Source organism: Daldinia decipiens, assembly GCF_022478715.1.
Source record: "Daldinia decipiens strain CBS 113046 unplaced genomic scaffold F4813scaffold_2, whole genome shotgun sequence".
NCBI lineage: Eukaryota > Fungi > Ascomycota > Sordariomycetes > Xylariales > Hypoxylaceae > Daldinia > Daldinia decipiens.
Window position 1 is genome coordinate 1,479,054 of NW_026054545.1, and position 22,683 is coordinate 1,501,736.

General features: G+C 46.4%; 7 protein-coding genes across 7 annotated transcripts; 2 read left to right on the forward strand and 5 right to left on the reverse strand.

Moving 5' to 3' along the window:
- Positions 1-1,953: 1,953 nt before the first annotated feature.
- F4813DRAFT_344456 (Dolichyl-diphosphooligosaccharide-protein glycosyltransferase 48kDa subunit) lies at positions 1,954-4,418 on the reverse strand. The gene is made up of 5 exons (XM_049241666.1): positions 4,386-4,418; positions 3,747-4,286; positions 3,557-3,667; positions 2,771-3,483; positions 1,954-2,719 (listed from the first exon to the last, which is right to left on the reverse strand). The coding sequence occupies exons 2-5, from the start codon at positions 3,886-3,888 to the stop codon at positions 2,300-2,302; spliced, it is 1,386 nt and encodes a 461-aa protein (XP_049104383.1). The 5' UTR covers positions 3,889-4,286; positions 4,386-4,418; the 3' UTR covers positions 1,954-2,299.
- F4813DRAFT_107853 (uncharacterized protein) lies at positions 4,331-6,552 on the forward strand. The gene is made up of 3 exons (XM_049238470.1): positions 4,331-4,464; positions 4,525-4,802; positions 4,857-6,552. Exons 1-3 carry the CDS (start codon positions 4,407-4,409, stop codon positions 6,474-6,476), a joined length of 1,956 nt encoding a protein of 651 aa, XP_049104384.1. The 5' UTR covers positions 4,331-4,406; the 3' UTR covers positions 6,477-6,552.
- On the reverse strand, positions 6,552-7,942 carry F4813DRAFT_107847 (uncharacterized protein). The gene is made up of 3 exons (XM_049238469.1): positions 7,212-7,942; positions 6,961-7,153; positions 6,552-6,909 (listed from the first exon to the last, which is right to left on the reverse strand). The coding sequence occupies exons 1-3, from the start codon at positions 7,430-7,432 to the stop codon at positions 6,628-6,630; spliced, it is 696 nt and encodes a 231-aa protein (XP_049104385.1). The 5' UTR covers positions 7,433-7,942; the 3' UTR covers positions 6,552-6,627.
- A 193-nt stretch (positions 7,943-8,135) lies between these two features.
- F4813DRAFT_344464 (NADH-ubiquinone oxidoreductase 9.5 kDa subunit) lies at positions 8,136-9,022 on the forward strand. The gene is made up of 2 exons (XM_049241667.1): positions 8,136-8,516; positions 8,701-9,022. Exons 1-2 carry the CDS (start codon positions 8,327-8,329, stop codon positions 8,742-8,744), a joined length of 234 nt encoding a protein of 77 aa, XP_049104386.1. The 5' UTR covers positions 8,136-8,326; the 3' UTR covers positions 8,745-9,022.
- On the reverse strand, positions 9,006-17,751 carry F4813DRAFT_344468 (beach-domain-containing protein). Its single transcript, XM_049241668.1, has 4 exons — positions 14,693-17,751; positions 13,728-14,633; positions 9,374-13,680; positions 9,006-9,307 (listed from the first exon to the last, which is right to left on the reverse strand). The coding sequence occupies exons 1-4, from the start codon at positions 17,295-17,297 to the stop codon at positions 9,275-9,277; spliced, it is 7,851 nt and encodes a 2,616-aa protein (XP_049104387.1). The 5' UTR covers positions 17,298-17,751; the 3' UTR covers positions 9,006-9,274.
- A 183-nt stretch (positions 17,752-17,934) lies between these two features.
- Positions 17,935-19,852, reverse strand: F4813DRAFT_344469 (uncharacterized protein). The gene is made up of 3 exons (XM_049241669.1): positions 19,615-19,852; positions 18,647-19,549; positions 17,935-18,597 (listed from the first exon to the last, which is right to left on the reverse strand). The coding sequence occupies exons 2-3, from the start codon at positions 19,140-19,142 to the stop codon at positions 18,146-18,148; spliced, it is 948 nt and encodes a 315-aa protein (XP_049104388.1). The 5' UTR covers positions 19,143-19,549; positions 19,615-19,852; the 3' UTR covers positions 17,935-18,145.
- Positions 19,270-19,995, reverse strand: F4813DRAFT_107929 (uncharacterized protein). The gene has a single exon (XM_049238471.1). It carries the CDS (start codon positions 19,939-19,941, stop codon positions 19,396-19,398), a length of 546 nt encoding a protein of 181 aa, XP_049104389.1. The 5' UTR covers positions 19,942-19,995; the 3' UTR covers positions 19,270-19,395.
- Positions 19,996-22,683: the final 2,688 nt, after the last annotated feature.

A 22,683-nucleotide genomic window follows, 5' to 3' on the forward strand; every position in this document is an offset into this window, starting at 1 on the left:
CAATCATAGGGCTATAAAACGCGACGCGACCTTCAACAGCTCAGTGCACTCTTTTTATTAATTCAAAGTACCTAGGTATCACTACGTATATGTATCTTGCACTTTCAGCGTGAACACTCTTACTTTTAACCATTTCATCTCTTTTCTATTCCGTATTTGACATGAAAATATTTATTTATGTCGCCTGAACTTATTGCTCCATCCAAGTCGATGAATATAGTTACATTATCAGATCTTTAACTATTATCTCATCAAGGCGAACATCTACATGCAGACTTCTAATAACCTGCAAGTTAAAGCGTGCGGTTGTTAGCTGTGCTACAAAGCGGCAATCCAGTCTTGCATATTTCATAGGTATTTATCACTTCATCCATCTTTCATATTTGATATTTGATATTTTCACCATTTTCCCTTTTAAATGCGCTTGGTTTCTTGGTCCTCTTAATGACTTGATTCCTCTACCAAGTTTGCAGGTCGACTTGAGCAGACGAGTGTCCAGCTTCGACCTACAAGCAATCCCCAACGATATCTTTACATAAATTTATTTCATAGCCTAGCAGTGAAGAAACTCGTCACAAAGACTGTTGGAGCCGTAGGACCTTCTCTTAGGCCTACGGCAAATGACAATACTCAAGAACAGAAATCTGAGCTAGGAGATACACGCCTGTAGCACGGCATCGGCTTCCCATCTCTAGGACCACTCGGTATTTTCAGACATTCAAGCGCGGGGGCAATGACGACAAATAGCACATGGCGAGAATGGCATACATTCGATGAATTCCCTCATAGTTTTCAATCGGAGCCTTGCTGGGTGTCTGGAGGACTGCTTAATCTGACGATGATGCGTTAGTCTATGATCGTCGATGTTAATAGGTTCTCCTTTTTCTTTCTTTTTCTTAGCTGCAACTAGCAGTGATACAACTTAAGAATGCCCGGTGATGACCAATTCCAAAAAGCCAAATTTGCAGGCAGCCTGAACGGACTCTGCTTTCGTCATAGTGCGGAAACAGGGCGAGGGAGTGGTTGTCAATGAGAACTTGAGAGCTAATCTGAGGGTACATATATATTAAACACCATCATCCACCGCCCGTCTCAGTATACTCCATTATTTCGAAATATTCCAAACGCTGAAACTAGGAAGTCTTAGTTACTCATGGAAAGAGACGGTGGTGTTGAGCACAGGATATAGGCGAAGGATCGTTGTTGGGTATTAGCAAGGAAAAGAATATAGAATACTGGGCTCATTTCTCTCAAACCATGAGATCTACTACGAGATAAAATACCCAAGTGGGAAGCATGACTACCTAACCTATGTAACAAAGTGTATACTGGCGGATATTTCTCTAAGTTTTCTCAAAGATCATCGTTGATTATTATTCCAAACCACTCATCCGTTAACCCCGGCAGATGTTGTTAGATGTTTAACTTAATATATGGCGCATTTGATATTGAGATGAGCCTACCACGTTCACGTCTACCCCTGTATACGATTTGCCTCCTCTTATATAGATGAATAGATTGCCTCATGAAGACTTCGATCCATCTGTCTGGTTTCTGCATTCCTTTTATCTTCTCCCTGTCCCCGTAACTATTCACTTGCCTACTACGAGTTAGATTTGGTCATTACAAGAAGCAAACCAGATAGCGCCATATCCCCGGATAGTGGCAGCGGCAATAATGCCTGCTAATAGAACTGGTGACGCAAAATTTACCTCTGTAACAGCTGTGTCCACGTCGAGACACTGCTCGAGGAAGATAAACAATCCAAGGAGTTTATAGTACCCAGACAATACGCGATTCATATCATGCATGCATATGAGAGCTTGAAATTATCTATCTGGTAATTCATAAGAATGAATTCAATACCATCTTCTGGATTATATTAGTTACCTTCGATACTTACCATATATCTCACCAGTAAAGTCACATGCACGTTAGAAAATCAATATCGTATATCTTTCACGAACGAGTTTTTATTAGCCGTTCATCACTGACAGCTTCCGACTAGCTAGATCAATCCATCCTCATTCTTAGACGAAGAGGAGCCACTCTATATGAGAACCGTTTTATTGTGCCATGGTCATACATCCATCCCCCCTCATAACCCCTCCAAGCCCCTGGGTAATCGTATGACCCAAAACGCACATCACGTACCGTGCCGTGCTGTGCCACTCATTCCGCAAGTACATAATTACTATGTAGTCAGTCACAGGCCCCGTAATTACATCATTTTTTTTCATTCGTATCTGCCTTAGTGCCTATATATTTAAGACACCTACATCCCATCACATCGTAATATTCACTGCCTCTTCTTTTCCGAAGTAGTCGCAGGCTTGCTATATAGCCAGAGAGCGCAGAAGCCCAACCATCCGGTAACAGTGACACTGATACCTGCGATCCAGGGCCAGGCGCCGCTGATGACGTAGCTGCGGGGCCATTCATCGTGGGCAAAGTGCCGGACCGAGACCGTGTTCTTCTCCTCGACGTTGCTGTAGAAGGGGCGCTTGTAGTTGACCTTGAAGTTGAAGATGCCGTGCTGGTCCGGCAGCTTGAATGATACTGAATATGTTGTACTGTCCTCGGATGAGATAGTAGGGTTTAGCTGGAGACGATGGAAGGGGGACAGCATGCTGAATTCCAGCTGCAGGTCGTCGTTGTCCGGGACGGTGAAGGGGGTATATTTGTCCCAGGAGTACTCGGAGAGGGAGATAGAGTATGTCTAGGTAATGTTAGTCAAGGGGCTACACTAGAAGCTTGGGCGAAAACATACCACGTCGTTCTTAATACGGTAGATTTTAGGGTTGCTGGCGTTGTTCTGGCCAACCTCGTTCAGGTGGTGCTCAATCCAGTTCACTCTCAGGACGCCAATCTCCTTGAAGGTCCAGCCCGCTACTCGCTTGGCAAATTCGCGGTTAACAGTACTGACCTCCTTATTCTCACCCACCTTCTTCACCTTAGCATCGAACCACTTGTCGCTCAACATCTCGGCGGAGCCAATAATTGTGAAGCGAGCCGAGTTGCGAGCTTGGAATGTGCTCACAAGGGAGAGCTGGGAGCCGCTTGCGAAGAGCTCGTCGATGACTTCGGCTTGCTCTTTCGGATTGTAGCTGTAAGATGTGGAGGGAGCGCGCAGGATCGGCGTAAGGAGGGCACCTGAGCCAAGGGTCTGGCCTGTGCCGCTTGGAAAGGCGATAACTCCTCCGTCTGCAGAGACTGGGCTGAAGAAATCCTTAATATCTGGACGAAGAACTCCCGGAGGCGGAAGCAAGAGCACGTCATGCTTCTCTGGGGCAGACAACACATCGTAGTTGAAATGATCGACAACGAGACCCTGTCGATCGGAAGGTAGGTGAATATCTAATTCGAGGAGTAGAGAGACGATGGATGTCGGGGCTGGTTGAGAAGCTGAGAGAGCTAGGAGGATGTTGCCATTTGCATTGATAAAATCGAGGAGGATCTTAGGTGTTAAGTTTGGGCCGAGTCCTTTCGCTCTGTCAGTTATATTACTTAAAAACTCCATGACACCCATGACACGGTTGCTATGGAACAAGTATACCTTTTGACTTGGTCGGCAGGAATAGAACATGGTCGTAAGACTTCTCGCCGAGGTGGAATAAGCTTAGGCCTTCGCTCTTGGGAGTTTCGTAGTTGATCTGAAATCCTCGACCTGTTATAATATTGTGTTAGTATGAATGATGTGACGAAGCATTTGCTTTACATTTGCTTTAGGTATTAGCTTTGCTCACCCTCCAAATCACCTAGGAACTTAGAGTAGCCCTCCTTCTCGGCGACATCCTCGAGGAGGACCAGCAACCTATTCCCGCTAGAGCTGATCGCATGGGCGAGGGCGACGAAGAAGAAGACGACGAAGGATATTAACGACTTCATCTCGGCGGTATCTCAATGATCAATTGGCTTCAAGGAGAACAGGAGAGGAAGAAAAGGAGTGCGACAGCAGAAATATTGCCGCGCATGGGACCTATATTTGTTAAATGTCTGGGTTTACGTTTACAAGTTTGGGATCGGACCAGCTTGTCTCCAAATCTTTGTACTTCGTTGCTGCCGGATTTTTGGAGGTCTGGTATACGTAGCCCGTACCTGCCAAGCTCTAAATGTACATGGGTGCACGATTACGTCGCCCTATCAGTGCACTTCATAGCACCGGCAGAGTACACTCCGATTTTCCGAGTAACGTCTTTATTAAATCTAATAGGTACGAAGTACCGATGTATGTGTACATAGGTACTTCATGGGTACCTAGGTACATATGTAAGCATCTAGGTAGGTAGGTTAAGGTTCTTCTTATTGCTCATCAGCAATTCCTAAAATCCTAACAATCAACTTCACTTGGTGACTAAATTTCTATTCTAAAAACAACATGTAGGATTGTAGGTGCACTTTGTAAAATGGAGGCCGGCCCCTCCCGCAAACGCTTGCGGCGTAGTACACGAAGTTGCTATCAATGTACGCATAACCGCCTTAAATTATACCTGACCCTCATAATAAGTTGACATATCATACCAGGTAGAAAGCGTAAAGTAAAGTGTCAGCTCATTGATGAGAAGGTTGATACTTGTGCTGAGTGCGTCAAGAGCGGGATTCGGTGTACTATTCAACCGCCTGAGGCAGCGTTGAGCAGCAAAGGCTCTCCTATTTACGTTGATAAGGAAGGACAAGAAGCAAGACTAGATCGCATCGAATCTCTCTTGAAAAGGTTGGTTGAGACACAAGAACAATCTCAACCGGCTGAGGCTTCATTCGAATGCGAATCTATGGCTCCAGCCTCTCTTTGGAACGATTTTGTAAGTGATACCTGGCAATTTCAGTTGAAAGACCAAATCCTTAGACAATATTAGTTGTTTCAATCAACGACCGATGGAACATTCCCTCTCTTCAACGATGATAGTCATCCTATACATCAGTTAGAAGACACGCCAGATGAGAAACAGCCACTTGTGGCCCTTCTTCCGTCTGTGCAGGATGCAGTTACTATAGCTACAAACAGTTCTGCTGGCCTGTGGGGAGCAGAAACACCCCTTGGCAGTGTCCTGAGGCCGAACGATACACTCCGGCTCCGAGACATAGCTGCTATTTCGAGAGGTAGTGCTATGCATGTTGCTAAAACATTGCTCTTATTCGCGCTATACATGCAACAACTCCCGTCACGTTTTGACGTGCAGTTCTTAGGTCCCGAAAGCATCGAAAGGACTATCGAATTGATCATAGACCGGGTCAAGCTATTCGTCCTATCTCACGAAGACGAAGCTTCTTCGTTAGAAGGTATAGAATGTCTCACTTTACTAAGCTCCATTTATCTTAACGATGGCGCAATTCGAAAAGCGTGGATGATCTTTAGAAGAGTTCTCGATATTGCCAGATTAAAGGGGTTTCAAAATAGTTTCTCCCTTTCTGCTCGCAGCTCATCTTGTAGCAATTTAGCCCTTCAACGGCGCCTGTGGCTTTCGACCGTCTGCGGCGATTGCTACTGCAGTCTTCTCCTCGGTCTTGAGCCTGGACTTGGTATTGCACCCTTTGGTCCTGGCGACGATACCTGGGTGGATCCGCTTGCTGATGAAGATACCAACGTCCAACGCCGTATTTGCCTAATAGTGTCACGCATTGCACAGAGGAATGCTGTTGGTCTCAGTGGAGACCGTAGTATCCTTCGAGAAATGGACGAGGCACTGAACAGATTACAAGATTTGATGCCTGCTTCTTGGTGGAGAGCTCCGTCGTTCCGTCAAGATCGATCTCTTGACTCATCCAGGGAGCCAAACCGCCTTATATGCCAGCTATGGTTTTATCAAGCGCGGGTATTTGCGCACTTACCTATCGCGTTTGGAAAAGCTATGAGTGACTCACTGGATAGCCTCGAAAGCTGTATAGAGGCATCCAGGTTTACAATTCATCGATACCTTGGATTGCAGCACGTCAAAGATCAATTATCTCGTTGCAGAGCCGTCGAGCAGTCTGCCTTTTTTGCTGCCGTGGTTCTTCTCCTCGCTAAAGTACAGCTCCAATATCTTGATAAGCGTGCTATAGCTTCTAGATACGACTCAGATCAGGCTCTGATTGAGCAAGTCGTTGGCTCTTTCGAAGTTTCTGGAGAAGCTGGAAGTAGAGAACATGTAGCAAGGCAAAGCTACGAGATCCTCTCCACTATGCTAGATATCATTACTAACTCAGAGAACACCTTATTCATGACGGGTCACTCCGGTTCCAACGCTCCCTCGACACTTGGATCGTCTTTCGATCCCAACATCGTTGGGAATACTGAGGATGTTTCCAGTGCGACCAGGTCCGGAATGGAAGATATAATTGCGTCTTCGATCCAACCAATGCTCGACGTAGAAAGCCCAGCTTCGCACCTGATGAAACTATTATTTACGAAGTGTGACATAGCAAAACTTCCTCAAACCCCACCACACGTAGCGCTTACCGTTGGTGGTTTAATAGATCCGACTATCCTTCAGTGAGACACTTCATAGAAACTACAACATTGACAGTTGTTTTTCCATAGAACAGGCAATTTTACTTTGTTTAGGGTGTTACCATAAAGGTGAAAGACCAGGAATACAACGATCATACAAGCCTTCAAATCCTATCTACATCTACTAATGTTTGGTGTTATTTTTTCCGTAATTCCAAGGCTTCCAATAACTCCCTCCCTTTTCTCGCTATGCGCGTATTTTCAATGCTAGAGTCTTCCCCCTGACCATCGATAGCAAGATACGTCATAAATGCGGCCAACACTTCAACTCGGACACTCAAATTCTCTCCTAACACCCCAGAAATCACACCAGGAACCATCATTCCCTTAGTTACAACTGCTCCTGGCCTAACCATGAAGGTCTTCCATATAGTAGGGTGGCTCTCTGCGAATGCAAAGGTTTTAATCTCGAGCCGGCCCTAAAAGACAATCAGATATGGAAAAGTCCCGATAGGTTAGATTATGTATACCTTCATCTTGCGTGCTTCTTCCAGGAAGTATAACTTCTCTTCTTGGTTCCGACGGACGAATTTACCGCTTAGATGGACGTATTTAAAAGAGGGTCTGTCGAGTTTCGTTTCCAGCACTCGTCCCATACTTTCTACGAAAGCTAAGGGGTACTCCAAGTCGGGGAGGATGTTCCCCGTATTGGTTCCCATGTTCCTATAGGCATCGTGTTAGTTAGTAACTCCTGTGTGCTCACTCTTTACGCCAATCTTACCAAAGCATACCCACAGCATCCGAATGTGCCTGTAATACGTCTTCTGGCCATTTTAAGAAGTCTTTAATTATAACACACTCGAGCTTCGGATGACTGGATACGTCGGCAGGTAGAGCCCGACGTACGAACGCGATTACGCTCGAGATGTCTGGGTGGGCGAGGCAGTGACGGAGAACTTCACCTCCAATGGACCCGCTCGCGCCGACAATGAGGATCTTCATATTGGCGAAAAGGCTAAGGTTGATAATGGAGAGCAGGGAAACCAACGGGTGGGAATATGTGTCTGAATAGTGAGACTTGAATGTTTACGCATGCATATTGCGAGGATATATATGATCATAGCTGTCGCCCGAGTCGGCCGAGGAGGATGAAAACGTCGTCATTTCCCAGCACTAGGGCTAGCGGAACTTAGGAGGAACTAGAATGACTCAACTATAGTCTATAATAGAAACAGAAAACAAGAGCAACCTACTCTCAAGTCCTCTTATTACGACTTTCAGTAGGTTGGCTGTAGCCTGTACATCGAATCGGACTGGACACTCCATGTACCCAGACATCCTATTTACGAAGTACTTATATACTGCTGTAGATCATCAGGCATTTATATGACGACAGAACTAATTTATGATACAAAGGTCGAGGTTACAACATGTAAAGAAATTCATATATTCTAGAAATATTCAATAATGGCAATAAGTACTAGGTTGTATATGTCTCACATGAGAATTGCGATGCTGGCGTACATAAGTTAGACAGTCCCGCTTATATTCGAATGTACATGTGTAGGTACATACATGCATCTGCACTTAAAGAGGTACTTAAATACTTATAGTATGCACAGACCACTTATGTCATTCCCACCGGCCCAATCGCATCGGAGCTCACAACCTCGCCTAACCTTCAAAACCAGCATCGCATCGCATCGCCTCGCCGGCCACTCTCAAGATCCCCCGTCCCCGTCCCTCTTCAGAGGTCAATTGAACCACCACCCACACCACGTATGTCCACCTACCCACCTAATACCTAAATCTCATACTCCCAATTCCCAATTCCCTATCCCACCACCACTAACCTCTAAATTCTAACAAACTAACATCGCCAGACAGCAGAGCAAAATGTCCGCCCCAACACCCGCCTTCTTCGCCGGCCCCCTGCGATACTGCCGCTGGGCCGCCCGCGAGCGCCCCGCCTACTTCTGGTCCGTCGTCATCGGCGCCGCCGGCCCCCTAATGCTAGCCACCGTCCCGCCCGCCATGAAGCGCCTGGGCTACGAGCGCTCCCCGCCCATCCCCTTGACGTATCCCGGTACGTATTACCTACCTACCTCCTACCTACCTCCTACCTACCTACCTCCTACCTACCACCTACCACCCACCAACCTAAAGAACAGAGAGACAGAGAGAGAGAGAGAGAGATAGGGTGGGATAAGGGGAAGAGGGTATACATTGTCGTCGAAGAAACAAAATGGCTAACGGACACCCATCCGCAGTTCCTACCGGCCCGCGAAAGACGTTAACTGGCTACGACGACTGAGCGCTATACACACCTAGTATCACACCTAGTATCTACGGCACATACCTAGGAATAGGACATGAGCATAGTAGGACCGTGGATCGATAGGCGGATCTACATGTATATATCAAAATTAAAACCACCCTCCAAGCGCCTCACGTCGTCGGACCTCGGGGCAAGGTATGAAGACGGGGCTATGCGGAAAGGCCTCAAGGGGGGAACGTATTAAAAAGAGTAATCAATCAAGTCAAAAGAATTATCATCTAGTTCAGTTCAGTTCAGTTCAGTTCATTTCATCGTCCCACGACCAGCGCCGTGTATTGTATTCATCATCTATTCGTTCACTCATTGGTTATCTGCGTCTAACCCGTCCCATCTAAGCGAGCTATCCATATCATCTATCCTGGAATCCGGGCTACCTAGCAGAACGACCCTCCGCCCGCTGTATATCAAGAGTGCTAAAATCTCAAGCAAACGCCCGTCTATGCACCAATGCTTTGCGACCGCATCTTCCAGCACACCGTGGATGGCCGTTTTCTTTGGGTCAGACTCTATCTTTCCCTTTGGATGAGATTCCATTCGTACTAGGTCATGTGTCAGCTCTAATTGTGTTCTCTAATTGTGTTTCCATGACGGATAGATCGACTTACAACTCGTCCGTCGTCGTCTCCGGTATACACCAGCTGCGGCATCGGGGTGATGCAAGTAATCGCCGCCTCCGTATTTGTCCCCGTCTCGCTGCGCGTGTCGATGTGGTCCAGCCGTCTTACCAACTCCAACCCCCACTTGCCACCCTTGATAATCCGTTTCCAGATATTTACCTTGCCTCTCCTGTGCCCCGTAAAGATGAGATAACTCTCTAGCCACTCGTTTCCTGACCCCTCGTAGAAGGAGCAAGAATATACGTAGTCGTCGGGCTCGGAACATACGTTCTGGTCCAGTATCAAGTCGCCATTGATTGTGTATAATGTCACGTTCGGACCTGAACACAGCATTATCTCCCCAGATACGTCGTTGATGCGACCACACTCGACAGCTCGAGCGCTCGACAGCTTTCGCACAAACTCGAGACGATTCATATCCCAGAGGAACGCGTGTCCGTCTCCGGAAACCGTGACCAGCGTGCTAAAAGCCTTTGACACCGCAATCGTCGTGACCGGAGTCTTGTGCCCGAATAGCGAAGAACGATGCATCAGCTCCACGGGCTTGCCTGAGGTGGTCTGTATGGTGAACACGGACACGACGCAATCCTCACCGGCAGTGATCAACGTCTTCGAATCGGCGACGACGATACATGATATTTGGCCTGTGTGCAAGTTTTCGCTGACGCCCGCACTCTTCCGATTTTCAGTGTGATAGAAACGCACACTATTATCCGCATATCCCCACTCGAGGTATTTGTCAAAGAAAGGGGGAAGGTTGAGGCGGAAGGGGGACGAACATAGGAGCCGATCCAGTTTGGGTGAATATACTAGGGAGGCGACCCGCTCGCGACTTTCGAGAAGCGGGTGAGGTATCCTGGCAAGAGAATGGCTGGCCGTATCTAGTCTCTTCACTGGAAATGAGACGTTCTCTCGCGGCGGATGGGGCTTGGTGAAGACTTGATGTGGTGTTTGTCCGAAATTATGGATAATACTTGTTGTAGCATGTCGTTCGTTCGAGTCCGTAATGTTGTCAAGATCTTTGGCACCGTAATACGAAAGGTAATGGAACACGTTCAAGTTATCTACAGCTGCTTCGCCACGTTGCTTATGACCGAATATCAGGTCGATCCAGAGATGAAGGTTTTGGCTCACGTAAGGACTCTCTAATGCCTCACGATGCTTCGCAACGAATATCTTCGGATCGCCTTTGGCCCATGGAGGTAACTCAACGTGGTTGACCCGGCCACCAGAACCTTGACGATCGCCAAAGTTATATCCATTTACGTTCGTTAAGAAGTCTGGGAGATAGAAGAACTCTGGTATTAGCTCTCGGACATCGGATCCGTTGTCCTGCGATGCGGATTTCCACGACCCTTCAATCGAGAAGAAGAGTCGATCTGCGTGGTCAAACGAGCCACCTTGAAGTAGGATGAAGGACTGCACAAACGGAGGCAGACGAATCAAATACGATGCAACAATCATGGCGGACGAGTAGTGCGTGCCGTAGTGAAAGGGTGTCTCGCCAATCTCAGCTAGACTGGTGTATCTGGTCTGATAGTCAAGCTGACGTCGTGCGGTCTGCGCACCCATAGGCTTCGACAGATCTCGGAACGTGGCGGGATTGTTCAAGTCTAATTCTTCACTCGTGTAGTCTGCCAGGACCCAGGGGAAAACTGGATATTGGGTTAAGTCATTAAATGTCCGGCCTGCCATTGTATTCACGAGCATTAGGTAATGGAAGTTAGATATTTCGCCTCGTTGCCATCGTCTCATGAGAGGATTCCAGGGGGAAGAGTTGAATATGCTGCCGAATTTTGATCCAAACGATTGAGGTGACTCTTCGAAGACTTTGAGCGACTCTAGACGCCAGGCATCCTCTGGGTTGGGCAATGAGTTAGCTCCTGCGGTGTGCGGAGTCTTGTTAGCGAGCTTAGAAAATATTTCGTCTCTCATCGCCGGATTCATCGCAGTCAGAAGATAACTACGGCCGTCGGTAAAGAAGACTTCAATAGCTACATCTCGGAACAAGAACCGGCGCTTCGATATACTTATAACATCGTGCCACTTCCAACTGCGGGAGTCCTGAGAGGTGCGGCTTATGGCCTGTCGATTTTCGCTAGACTTCACACCAGTTATAATCTGAGAGAAAGGGTCACGCTCTTCCACGGGCGCTTCCCAGACGTTGACTATCTCTCCATCCGCACACTGGAAGAAACTGTCCATCAAATAAAGGGCGTTTTTTCCAACTAAAAGAATACCCTCGAATGCTTCAAGACCAATGACGCGGGAGACATTGTAAACTTGCTGAACCGTGTCGCCCTGCTGTAGGCGTCTCATCACTCTCCTATTCTTGTCTTCGAACCCGTCATCAGCATCGTTAGGATCGTTCGGGTCGTCAATCATCTCGAAGTCATCCTCGGGGATGGCTGTCTGCCCAGGTTTTACTCCAGCCTGAGTACCAGCCGGGGCGTCATCGGCGTCATCTTCGGCGACTTCATCCTGGCTGCTTATCTGCCCTTGGGGTATGGATGGAGGTGCAGGCTTTCTTGACGCAGGTGTTGCAGCAGGCATATCAATTGACTCTCCTTTGGAAGTAGAAGTTGCCGGTTGGTCTGTCGTTTTCCGCTTGGGTTGGTATTGGTCGTGGTCGGTAGAAAGGTCCGGTAGAAGCCGGAGGCGCATACGATTCCGACCTTCTGTCCTATCAAGTTTCCACTTAATGGGCCTAGGATCGTATAATACAGCTCCTGGTCGGTTAAGGTCCTTTTGCATACGGGAGAACGAGGACGAAAAGAAAATGACATCATCCTGTTGGTCCTGCATTAGACGTTGATGCTTGAAATGCTCAGACGCGTAGATGGATTTCATCCAGGCGGAGTTGGCCATGTCATGGCGTAGTAAGATATTGTCCCGTTCGACCATCTCCGAATGCCATCGTTTCAGAGTCTCTTTCCGTTTTGTCAATCGTGATTTAGCTGTCTCTGCCGTGCGCTGGTTTTCCGTGTTGACGAATTCTTCCCAGGCCCGCGAGAGACCCCCTAGAAACAATGCATCAAGTGAAGGTCGATGTTCATCAACCCAATCGATGAATGCGTCTGTATCAAGTTCGGTAAGTTTCTGGAAATCTGCTGCAAGCTGAGTCTGGTCTGAGGCGGATGTCATGGATAATCGAAACAGCGACGTGCATTCGTTGGGTTTCTGTACAAGCATGATGCGCCAGAGATTGACAGCAGCAAGTCGTACGGCTCGCCTCGTATCTACTAACTTAGTATAGAGCTGGTACCAGAAGAACTTCATATAGTCATCATCGGGCGATAAAGACTCTAATACAACCATTTGCCAGTAAAGTATCTTTTCCATTGAAAAATTCGCCTCCACCTCGGTGGTTTGTGGATCGTCCATTTCTGAGAGTCTAAGTAGGACTAGTTTAAGAAACGAGCCTCGAATAGTCGTCACTGCTTGGCTGCATAGTCTTACGGTTTTCATCTTTGCGACGTCTGGCTTCTGGAGATATTCCAATAAGAGTCCCGCGAAGTTCAACATCGATTCGGTACCGTTCATAAACCACCCTTCGAATATTGCTTCAACCATGTGGAGACTGAACCTAGCCATGTTGGTGAGCACTTTCGGCTCGCTTAGAGCTTTCCAATCAAGCTTGATCGCTGTTGATATATGGACGATAGTGCTCTTCAATACGTAGGACTCGAAGTATGCTTGGTGTTCTTGGAATCCAGGAGGCACCTTAAGGAATAAGCCGAACCCCGGAAATTCCTTTCGTACCAATAGTTGGTCTACGAAGACGTTGATAACAAGCTCGAGGAGGCCCTCGACTAACCCATGGCCGATATTTTGATCGGCAACTTTCTTCTTCGGAGACATGACATGAACGAGGCGAGCTGGACTGGATTGGGTCGACTTCTGGGATGTGAGAAGTATAAAAGATGAAGCCTTCCGTAATTGACTTCCCCGATGAGCATGAGTAATTCTACTAGCAGGTAGCGATGCATCGGTCGCGCTAGACGTTCTAATTACGGGTGCAGCACTTGTTGTCCCACCAATCGGGCGAATGATGACATCTCCGCCCTCGAAAGTGAGTGTTGAGTCTCTAGAGTTAAGTTCTGTCTCGGGATTGACCGGATCCGTGCTTACGATAGCTGGGTAGAGGGCAGATAGAAGTAGCCTCACGTAGTCCGAGGATAGTGCAAAATCTCGGAAATCTGCCGATCGAGTATGTAGGTCTGCCATGAACCGAATAACAGTCTGGAGTACCGCAGCGTTCCCAGCGTTACGTTCGGCTCGCGGTTCAATTATTTCTTAAAGGACACTTAGTTTACATCCACAACAATGGAAAGACACTCACCTCGTGATTCAAGCTCCTTTTGAAGTGACATTGATCGTGCTCGTAGTCTTGTCCCCAAACTTTCATGCTTCGTTACGGCCATGTCTAAATCAGGTGGCGGTGAAGCTGGATCCTCCTGGGCTTTCAGAATATCTTTCAGTGCATGCTGGATCATGGCCGTGATGATCGACAACGCATCTGGATTGGCGATTTTGCATTTCCCAAACGTTTCTAATAAACTGAAAAAGTCGAAATTCTTCTCGAAGTCTATTTCTGCGACGTCATATCCAAAGAGGATGCTGAAGCAAATGGGCCAGAGAGTTGCAATATCCCACCACCGCTTAAGACGGTGAGCCATAATACAGAAGCCCCCGGTCTTCCCCGAAAACTTGTTGATATAGGCCGTCCCGTGGGTGACTAAAAGCCTAGCAAGTATCTTGCAGCCGTACGTTACGATTTCCGGGTCGTTTTCTGTGAGAAGATACAAAAGCCACTGGACCATCATCAGCTTGGAATTTTTTCGCAATGGCCTTGCGTCAAGTACCTTGTTTGTCACTGTTTTAGCGAACTTCCGAATAATTGCTAAGTTCCCTTTTTCGCATAGCAATTGGCTATACATATCCAGGAGACGTATGCCGACCTCTCTCTTCGTGAGCAACCGCACGTCATTCCCGCCCGCTCCGTTTATAGGGACCAGCGGTCGTAATGGAATATTATGAGAGGGCCGACGATTTGCTGCTTTTGGAGTACGCGGAAGAGATCTCGACGTGGGATGAAAAGCATAGGTAATGAATAGAGCGAGTGATTGGTGGACCTCGGTGTTATAATTGCATTTGACGAGGCTTTTGATAGCGCTTATGAAATAGGGGAGTACAGCTTCCAGCAGAGGCTCCGACTTAATGGCATCGAGGAGCCTTTTCACAATTCCTAAAGCACGATGATGTTAGTGTAAATTGGGGCGCTTACTTAGATCCCAAGTAACTCACGCATTCGAAGTAGCCTGCGGTTGTTGTATTGATGATACTTGCTCATCACGGCGAAACTCACGAACTGTTTATAATACAGCTCTTGAACAAGAGGACCGCATTTTCTCCAACCATCAAAATCAACTAGGAGAATGCGATATGCTAAGGGGTTTATGATCACTGATTCAAGAGGATCCCGGTGTTTATAACCGACAAATTCCAGTACAAGGCTGAGGATCTGGACGCATAACTTGTCCTTTTCGATATTCGAAATCGCAAGCTTCTCAGTCAGCCCTTCGCTTCCAGGCCCGCCAAAACCAAGCTTGGCTTTTAATAAAATTGCTAGGATCGCATACCCCCCATCCTTCTCCATAGCCTCGCTATTTCGCCAACTCGAATTGATACACAGGAAGACCATCTCAATAGCACGTACTAGCGTTTCGGCTGAAGAAGCCCGATCGATTAACTTTAATGCAAGTGGCGTGAAGCCCGCTAATTGCCAGAGGGCAGCGTCGAAGAACTGGGGAGTTGCAACAATGGGATTTCCAGTCAATACTGCCACGCCATTCGAACGAAGAAGCGCATCGTTAATCGAAGGCAACGCCGTGTTAATAGCTATGCCCGTGCCATTTTTGAGTACCATTTGTACCAGAGTATGAGCAGGTCCGCGAGACAAGGAACGATATAGCTGTGACTCGCCAAAGTGTTCCTTTTCCCGAAAGATCGAAGAGGGCAGTACACTGAGAACGATTTTATGCTCTGGGACCACATGACTGGCTTTATCCCTAATAACCTTCATGATATCAGAGTCATCTTTCCCGGTACTAACAAGATCATTACGGAGACCCAAGGCAGCGGATGCCGTGTAAGTTTGGAATCCGCCAAGGCAGTCCTGGAAGTTCCCTTGGTAATGAACTCCTAGCCGACTGGGAACCGATAGAAAATCATCACTTAATACGTCATCAAAAAGATGGGCTGTACCAAGAGACCATCTTGAATGTATTAATCCTGTACCCAGGTGAGAAGAAAGCTCACGCGGGGTCCCTAAAAATGCCTGGACTGGCATGGCCTTGTTACTCGAAGAAGTAAACGATGCAAAACTCTCCGTGCTGCCGTTTGATAACGGCGGCTGAGCGGGATAAGAGGCACGTATCTGCTCGACAAATTCACCGTTCACATATAAGGAAGCCTTGCTGGGTATCATTGTTTTAGGTCGTCGGTGGGCCACCACGATATGATACCATCTCCCTTGCTTGAACGTGAAGGTTCTAAACCTGACACTCGGCCGCGGCGAAGTAACTGAAGTTTGTAAAATGAAATTATGGGTATCTTTTTCGAGATATGCGAGAACAAAACAGGTTTGAGTTGAGTCAAATGCTCCAAAAAGTGTAGTATGTGATTTCGGATCAAACTGATCGATCCGCACCCACGCAGCAAATGTATATCCAGCAGAAGACGGAGGGGGGAATGGACGCCCTAAACTTGGCAATTCAATTGAAGAGTGCCCATTTTGGGACAAGTCGAATTGTATGTATGGAGGGCCACCGTATTTATGCATTACCTCTAAGCAGAAATCCGACGAGTCCAGAGAGGGATTGAGTAGAAGTTCCTGTGCATCCACCAGCCGGTTCACACCGAAAGGCATCAGAGATCGACAAATAGATAGAACTGTCTCATGCTCGATATCGTTAAGAGGAGAATTTCCGTCGAAAGCAAATTTTAAGAATCGAGACAAAACGCCTGTCTCGTGAACTAGGCACAAGTTGACGTTGGAAACGTCTAAAATCGAGGATAAGATCTTAAGTACCAGCAAGGATGCTGTGTTTTCTGGGATTTGCTTATCGCGTGGTAGAGATTCCCAAAAGTCCACGATAGTACGGATGACCTCGGGGTTTTGTAAAGTTGACTTGGGGCCAACAGTCTTTTGGATCGCCGCCTCAATCGATGCTATATGGTCACCTAAGCGAGCAACATCGTGAACCTCGCTCCTTGTGCCATCTTCTCCAGTACCGGGCTCATCCGGCGCGACCAAAACCCAGGGCGCGGCGTCATCTAACGTGGCAGAGCAACATAGTTGATCCAGCGCCGCATCGTTTACAGCCAAGAAAAAGAGCTTCCCAAATAACTGGCAGCTTGTCCACAGATCTGAATCGCTACCTCCAAGGCCAATGCTCGCTATAATTTGCTCCAAAGCATCCCAACCGCCACCCTCGACCCGCGTACGAAAATACCGTCGGTTACCAGGATGCGCACGGAAGGCGGCAGCGAGAGCACTAAATACGGCATTGAGGAGCTTAAAAAAGCTTCTCTTCTCATCATCATCTCGCTTTTGGAGGTTATAAAAGCCAGAGAAGGACCGCAGTACGTCGAGTAGGTGGTGAAAGCCACGAAGATGTCTAAAGTCGTCTTGGATGGAGCTTGGTGGGGCAGTTGCGGACAGATATTGTTGAATTTGTCGTATCTGAGCTATTAAGGGCTCGAATTTCGGGTAGCCGCTGTTTAAAGAAGCGGATATGATAGAGGATACGGCATCGAGGAGAGACTGGAGGACTTCGGAAGCTTTGGAGGTAGCTAGCGGTGTCGATGCGGAGGTGGACGATCGATAACGACCCGGGCGTGTGGACATGATAACGGTAACAGAACGACTAAAGCTTAATGAGGGATGACGATTATTTGTTTCTTCATATTATAGAAACTGATCCTGCTACTGCTAGTACCCTATCGGGGTCTAGGCTGCCGTTTACGCCAGAGAGCATCGAAGAATTGGAGGGGAAGTTCTCGCGACGAGATTTGGAATACGCAATGCGGCAGGCTTGACTTTGTGTAAGATTTTAGTTCTACTTGATCAGTTGTCGGCGTTGAGTATGGTGAGTAAAGGATCTGGGGTCGCTTTGATAAACCCCAAAGATCCGCGCCAGTGTGTTGAAGTTAATTGTTCTATGAATTCAAAGCTCTACAGCTAAGTTTAACGTTTAACTGTTGTTAGAAGTCGCTAGGCTGTCAGCCTCAACTAGACGTTTACTACGTACCTCATTCAGGACGTCAAGCAGGGAAGCCTTAGGTAGTAGCTTAGATACAAGGTACTTGAGGCAGTATGTGTGTCAATATGTGTGGCGCTGTATTCCGTACAATTGAATCAATGCTTGGCATTAAACGTGCAGCTCGAATGCTGACGTAATCAATTAAGTACCTAGGTACTTGCTAATATTGAATGGGTACTGATGAAATAGGGGTAATGTCACGGTTCAAAATGCACGAGTAGGGACAAATGAGGCAGCAAAGTCGAAAACACTTAAGCGTCAGTTTTTATGTAGGTGACTATGATAAGAAGCTAAAACAGAGGAATTACTTAGTAGGAGAGCCGATCCCCTAAGCGTCTGAGCCTTAAAGTGGCACAATATCTACCTTTGAATTGTAAGTCAATTATTGATGTAATCAACGGTTTTAATATTATATATTCTTACTTGAGCAGATCTAGAAGCCCAAAGAGCCAGTAATGAATTCCCAAGCTGCTTGATAGCTTTTGTCTGCCGGCGTCATGATCCGCAGTAGCCAGGCCGTGTCTCGGCCCCCTTCCCAGAAAGCCTCGCACCTCGATTCCGCTTTGAGCCATTCCCAATCGCTCGGGTACCATCCTGATTGGTGCCAGTCAATAATGGCGGCGACGTGAGGCGGAGATTCTCCATCCCTCGGAAAGACGAGTATGTTACTCCTATCTAGATCGCTATGCGTAAATACCACCGGTCTGTCATCCGTCAAGCCGGCCAACTCGGGAAAGTCACGCCGCGGGTTCCAGTCCGGATGCTGGCGGCAGGAGTAACGCGCAAAGAAATCATGAAATTGTGTTATGCCTTCAAACGGGCCGGCGTGCGGGTCACCCGCGTCACTGAAGATAATGTCCCCTACTCCTTGACGTCCGATATGTCCTTGAGCTGTCAGTACACTAGATTATTTACGACATATCCAGAATCTTACCAACATAGTACGGTTCCGTCTCTTGACGGAGATTGCGCCACGCCTCCACGAACGTACGGAGCTGCTCGCAAATTATATTTTGGTCTTCTTGGTTAAGCGATGGCCACACGTCTTCTAGTGTGTCGGCGTTAATAAACTCCATATAGATGAATGTCTCGCCTTCATCATGGCACCACCCGTACAGTTCCGGCGTAGGCACTGCATCTTTCATGTATTTGTTGAAATACCACAGACACTGTGCTTCGGCTATTGTGATCTCTGAGCCATATTTGACGACAAGTCCTAGTTCTTCGAACAGGATCGGTGGAGGTCTTGGTGATCGTGCGCGAAAACTATTGACTTCGATATCCTTTTCTCGAATTTCCTTCGGAGAAGGAAGGTCGTGCTCATTTTTCTTAAAAAATAAAGAATCAGGAAACACCATATTTTCTGCCCTGGGTAATTCTGCCACTCGCACCGTTATGGGCACTACACCGATGGTGTTCCTGGCAGCCATGTCTAAGGAGCCGAGCAAGGATTTAGGATCAATTAGTGCCGCATACTTCTTTTTTTATAACTGTTAATACGAGTAGGTAGTCGGTCTGATGCTGACCTTGGACCTTGGTGAACAGGCAGCCTACGTATCCTCCCTTGAGTTGGCTTAAAAGCCCACAGCCACGCTTCTTCGCCACAAACCAGTGCACGTTAGGTACCTATTGATGTTGGTCCGGCTAGCAAAATCCAACCGTATATTGGAGCATCTAGCTTTATTAATGCTGTGGCAGGCTACTTACTCTTAAAATCGGAGTTTCCCCTTCGTGCCTTTCGTCCAATGGTAACATAATTCCTATTTGGACTAAATGCGAAGTTGCTTCTTTGATCCACCACTGACAATCTTTAACTCTCATCCTCTTAGGAGGTACTTCAGCAGCCCTGTCAGTATCTCTGTTCACTTTATTAAGGCTAGGTCCCGGTGCTGGCACTTCCCTACAAGCCGCGTCAAATGCATTGAAAACAGCATTCTCTGCCTCTCTCGGATCCTCTTCGCTTGAGGTAACGGTTCCGTCCTTGTTTGCTAGATCCATATGTGTCTCCGACACCAGCCCGATAGGGAATGCATTAGGGTTCCTATCGTCTTCGCAAACATTGTAGTTACGGATATATTCATACTGAAACCCGTTGAGCCGATCACCTGTTACATGAATGCGGTCACCGATGTTTGATTGCTGATTGGTGTCAACATAAGGTAGCCAGAATGACCAATGCGCAGCGAATAAACGAGAAGGGTATACCAGAACGTAAATAATTCGGGGCATGGCGTTTGTATCGTAACAGACGTATATAATAACTAGTAGGTAATTGAGATAAATTTAAGGGGGTAACGATCATTGGAGTCTACACCTTATCCCAAAGTCATCCTTAACCATCAACCCAAAGTCTAACCCGATTTGGCAAAAGCTAAGGCCTTAGATCCAACATTTTAATTGGTTGCATTTGACGGGGTCCGCTTTGGGGTAAGCTTTATACGACTTTGGGGTAAGTTTTTAGCGTTTTTAATCATTAAAATAAGACTAAATGCCTTATAATTACAGCACATTATAACCACTAAATTCCCTATATTATAGCGCTAAACACTTAGGTTTTTAACGCACTTTATCTAATCGATTAAAAATTAATTAGAAATTAATTAAATATACGCTTACCTATTTTTTATCTTTTACTTATTTTAAAATAAACTTTTTATATTTAAATAAAATAAAATAAAAATTAATAGTTAATCGATTAATAATTAATTATTAATCAATTATATTAAATTTATTTATATTTTATCAAATCTTATAATACTATATAAAAACGTATATTTACATAAATATAATATTAATGAAATAGTAGTTAAGTTTTGGGTGCGCTAGTACTATTATGGTATAAAATGGTCCACATATGCCTAATTGGGTTAGACTTTGGGTTAATGGTCAAAGATAACTTTGGGATGAGCTGCGCCCTCCGATCATTGAAGTTATGAGAGAAACGGCAGTACCAGCCACCTGTACCAGCCACCTGTAATTTTGATTGGTTGAAATAGGTAACTGCATGCCAGCCTCATTCCCAAGCCAACCCCTTGGCAGAGCTATACCATTACATAATCTTCGAGCAACTGGCAGATCCTAGAAACAGTGTGAGAATGATAGTATCGGTTGAAATAATGAAATAACTATCGAATAAAAAAGTATATATCTCTATGTAGTTCTTGATTTACTTACGCGGCTATGATAAAGACATACTTCCCGAGACATGATAAAGCTGTATGGCTGAGACAAGCCTTTTTCTTATTGTCATATTTAAACCAGTTATAACTACCTATAGTAACCAATATCAGCCTAATAGATAGTTTGGTGAATACCTGTTTATACTATGACCTCTAGCTTAGAGTAAACTCTATAAGAAAGTCATTACACTTTGGAAGCATCAATAAACTTTTGCTACTTCAAACTGTGCACTGTGCTATGCCATCGTATTCAATTTGTCTGCTATTAGTAAATTTGCATTGATAACAAGTTGTTACCATAGCATCCCGATAGATAATACATACGGTGGGAGTGATAACAAGCGGTATCCGATTCATTCGAGTCAAGTGAGCATAGATGATGGAGGGAACGGATAGTCAGTCAGTATGGATGTAACTGGGGTCATTTTCGCGAGTGGGTGGGGGAGAATGCTCCCCGGATGGGTAACACGAGGTGGATAAAGTTTCACATGTAAGAAGTTGGGGATATTCTCTAATGTGGCATATCATAATTTCTAATAATGCGGTCTGCACTTCAATAAATCCAACTTCAGCATGATGTGTAGGCTTAATGCTCTAATACATAGGTAGGTAGTCCCTAGAAAGGGGAAAAGGGTTGTTGAGTACCTAACATATGTAGTAGAGCAGGAGAGCACGTGTCGCGTCGTCAAGGATCTGTTTTGAGTCAAGTACAAGCAGCTGATCCAGGGTGGCAGGCTGGTAAATTGAAGCTGCAGGGCTGGTGGGTTGAGTGGTCAGTAAGAGCCCGTAAAAGCCAGTAGAGCCAGTAGAGCTCGGGCGCTGAAAACAGATTCCAAGCCAATCAAGCTTGTACCTTACTACCCCTAGCTCGATTGTGTCATACCATCGTTATCTGAGGTGAATCTTACGAGCTAAGTCCCCAAGCTACACGTAACAGATGTAGCTAACTATTAGAAACAAAGTGAGTTCCAGGAGTCCGTCGTAAAATCGATTGTTCGTTTTAATAGGATGATATAAATAAAGAAAATGACAACTTGGTCGATTTAGTCTAGTATTGCCGTCCTCGTGAGCCTTTGCGCCTGTGGCAAATGTGTAGCACTTTCAGGGTCCAAAAGCTGCATGACGGTAGGGAATCCACGTATGCATGCTGATACCTACATGTATCTCAACTCGGTCGATAAGATAATAGGGGAGAGAGCATTGAAGATGGTCATTCCTTATCACTGACCAATTGCCACAGGGACTCAACAGATTCAATTTGCCTATACCTGTTTAGGTGCTCATCGGCAACCGCGTGAGCCGGAACCGATTGGGATGGACCCTCTCCATTGCTGAATCAATTGTACATATTTAAGGTACATACCTATGTACGTAGGTACTGCTTAATTCCGATTCCGGCAGTCGCCTATTTTCTCTATGGCTACTAGGGACTTAAAGTGTTCCCAATGAGAGTGTTGGATAGAAAATCACTTGCATCTTGAGCAAGTCGGAATTCAGCATCAAAGCAGGGGAAATACAAACTCCCGGTAGATGACGACCTATTGAAGGATTGCTGGTATGTCCATATTGTACATAATACATACCTAGGTAGGTACATGTATGTAGTATCTTCTAAGGTACGATGTACCTACCCAAGACTCGGGGATTTCCACCAATAAGGGGGTCTAAACTCATTTAGGGTTAGTGTTAAGGTCAGCCTATGCCGCTAGCCCCAGTGCGAGCTAGCATTTCCGTTCTTATCTGGTTGGCCCAGCGGCTGTGTGCGTCACCTGCACCACTCCAGGCTGGGGAA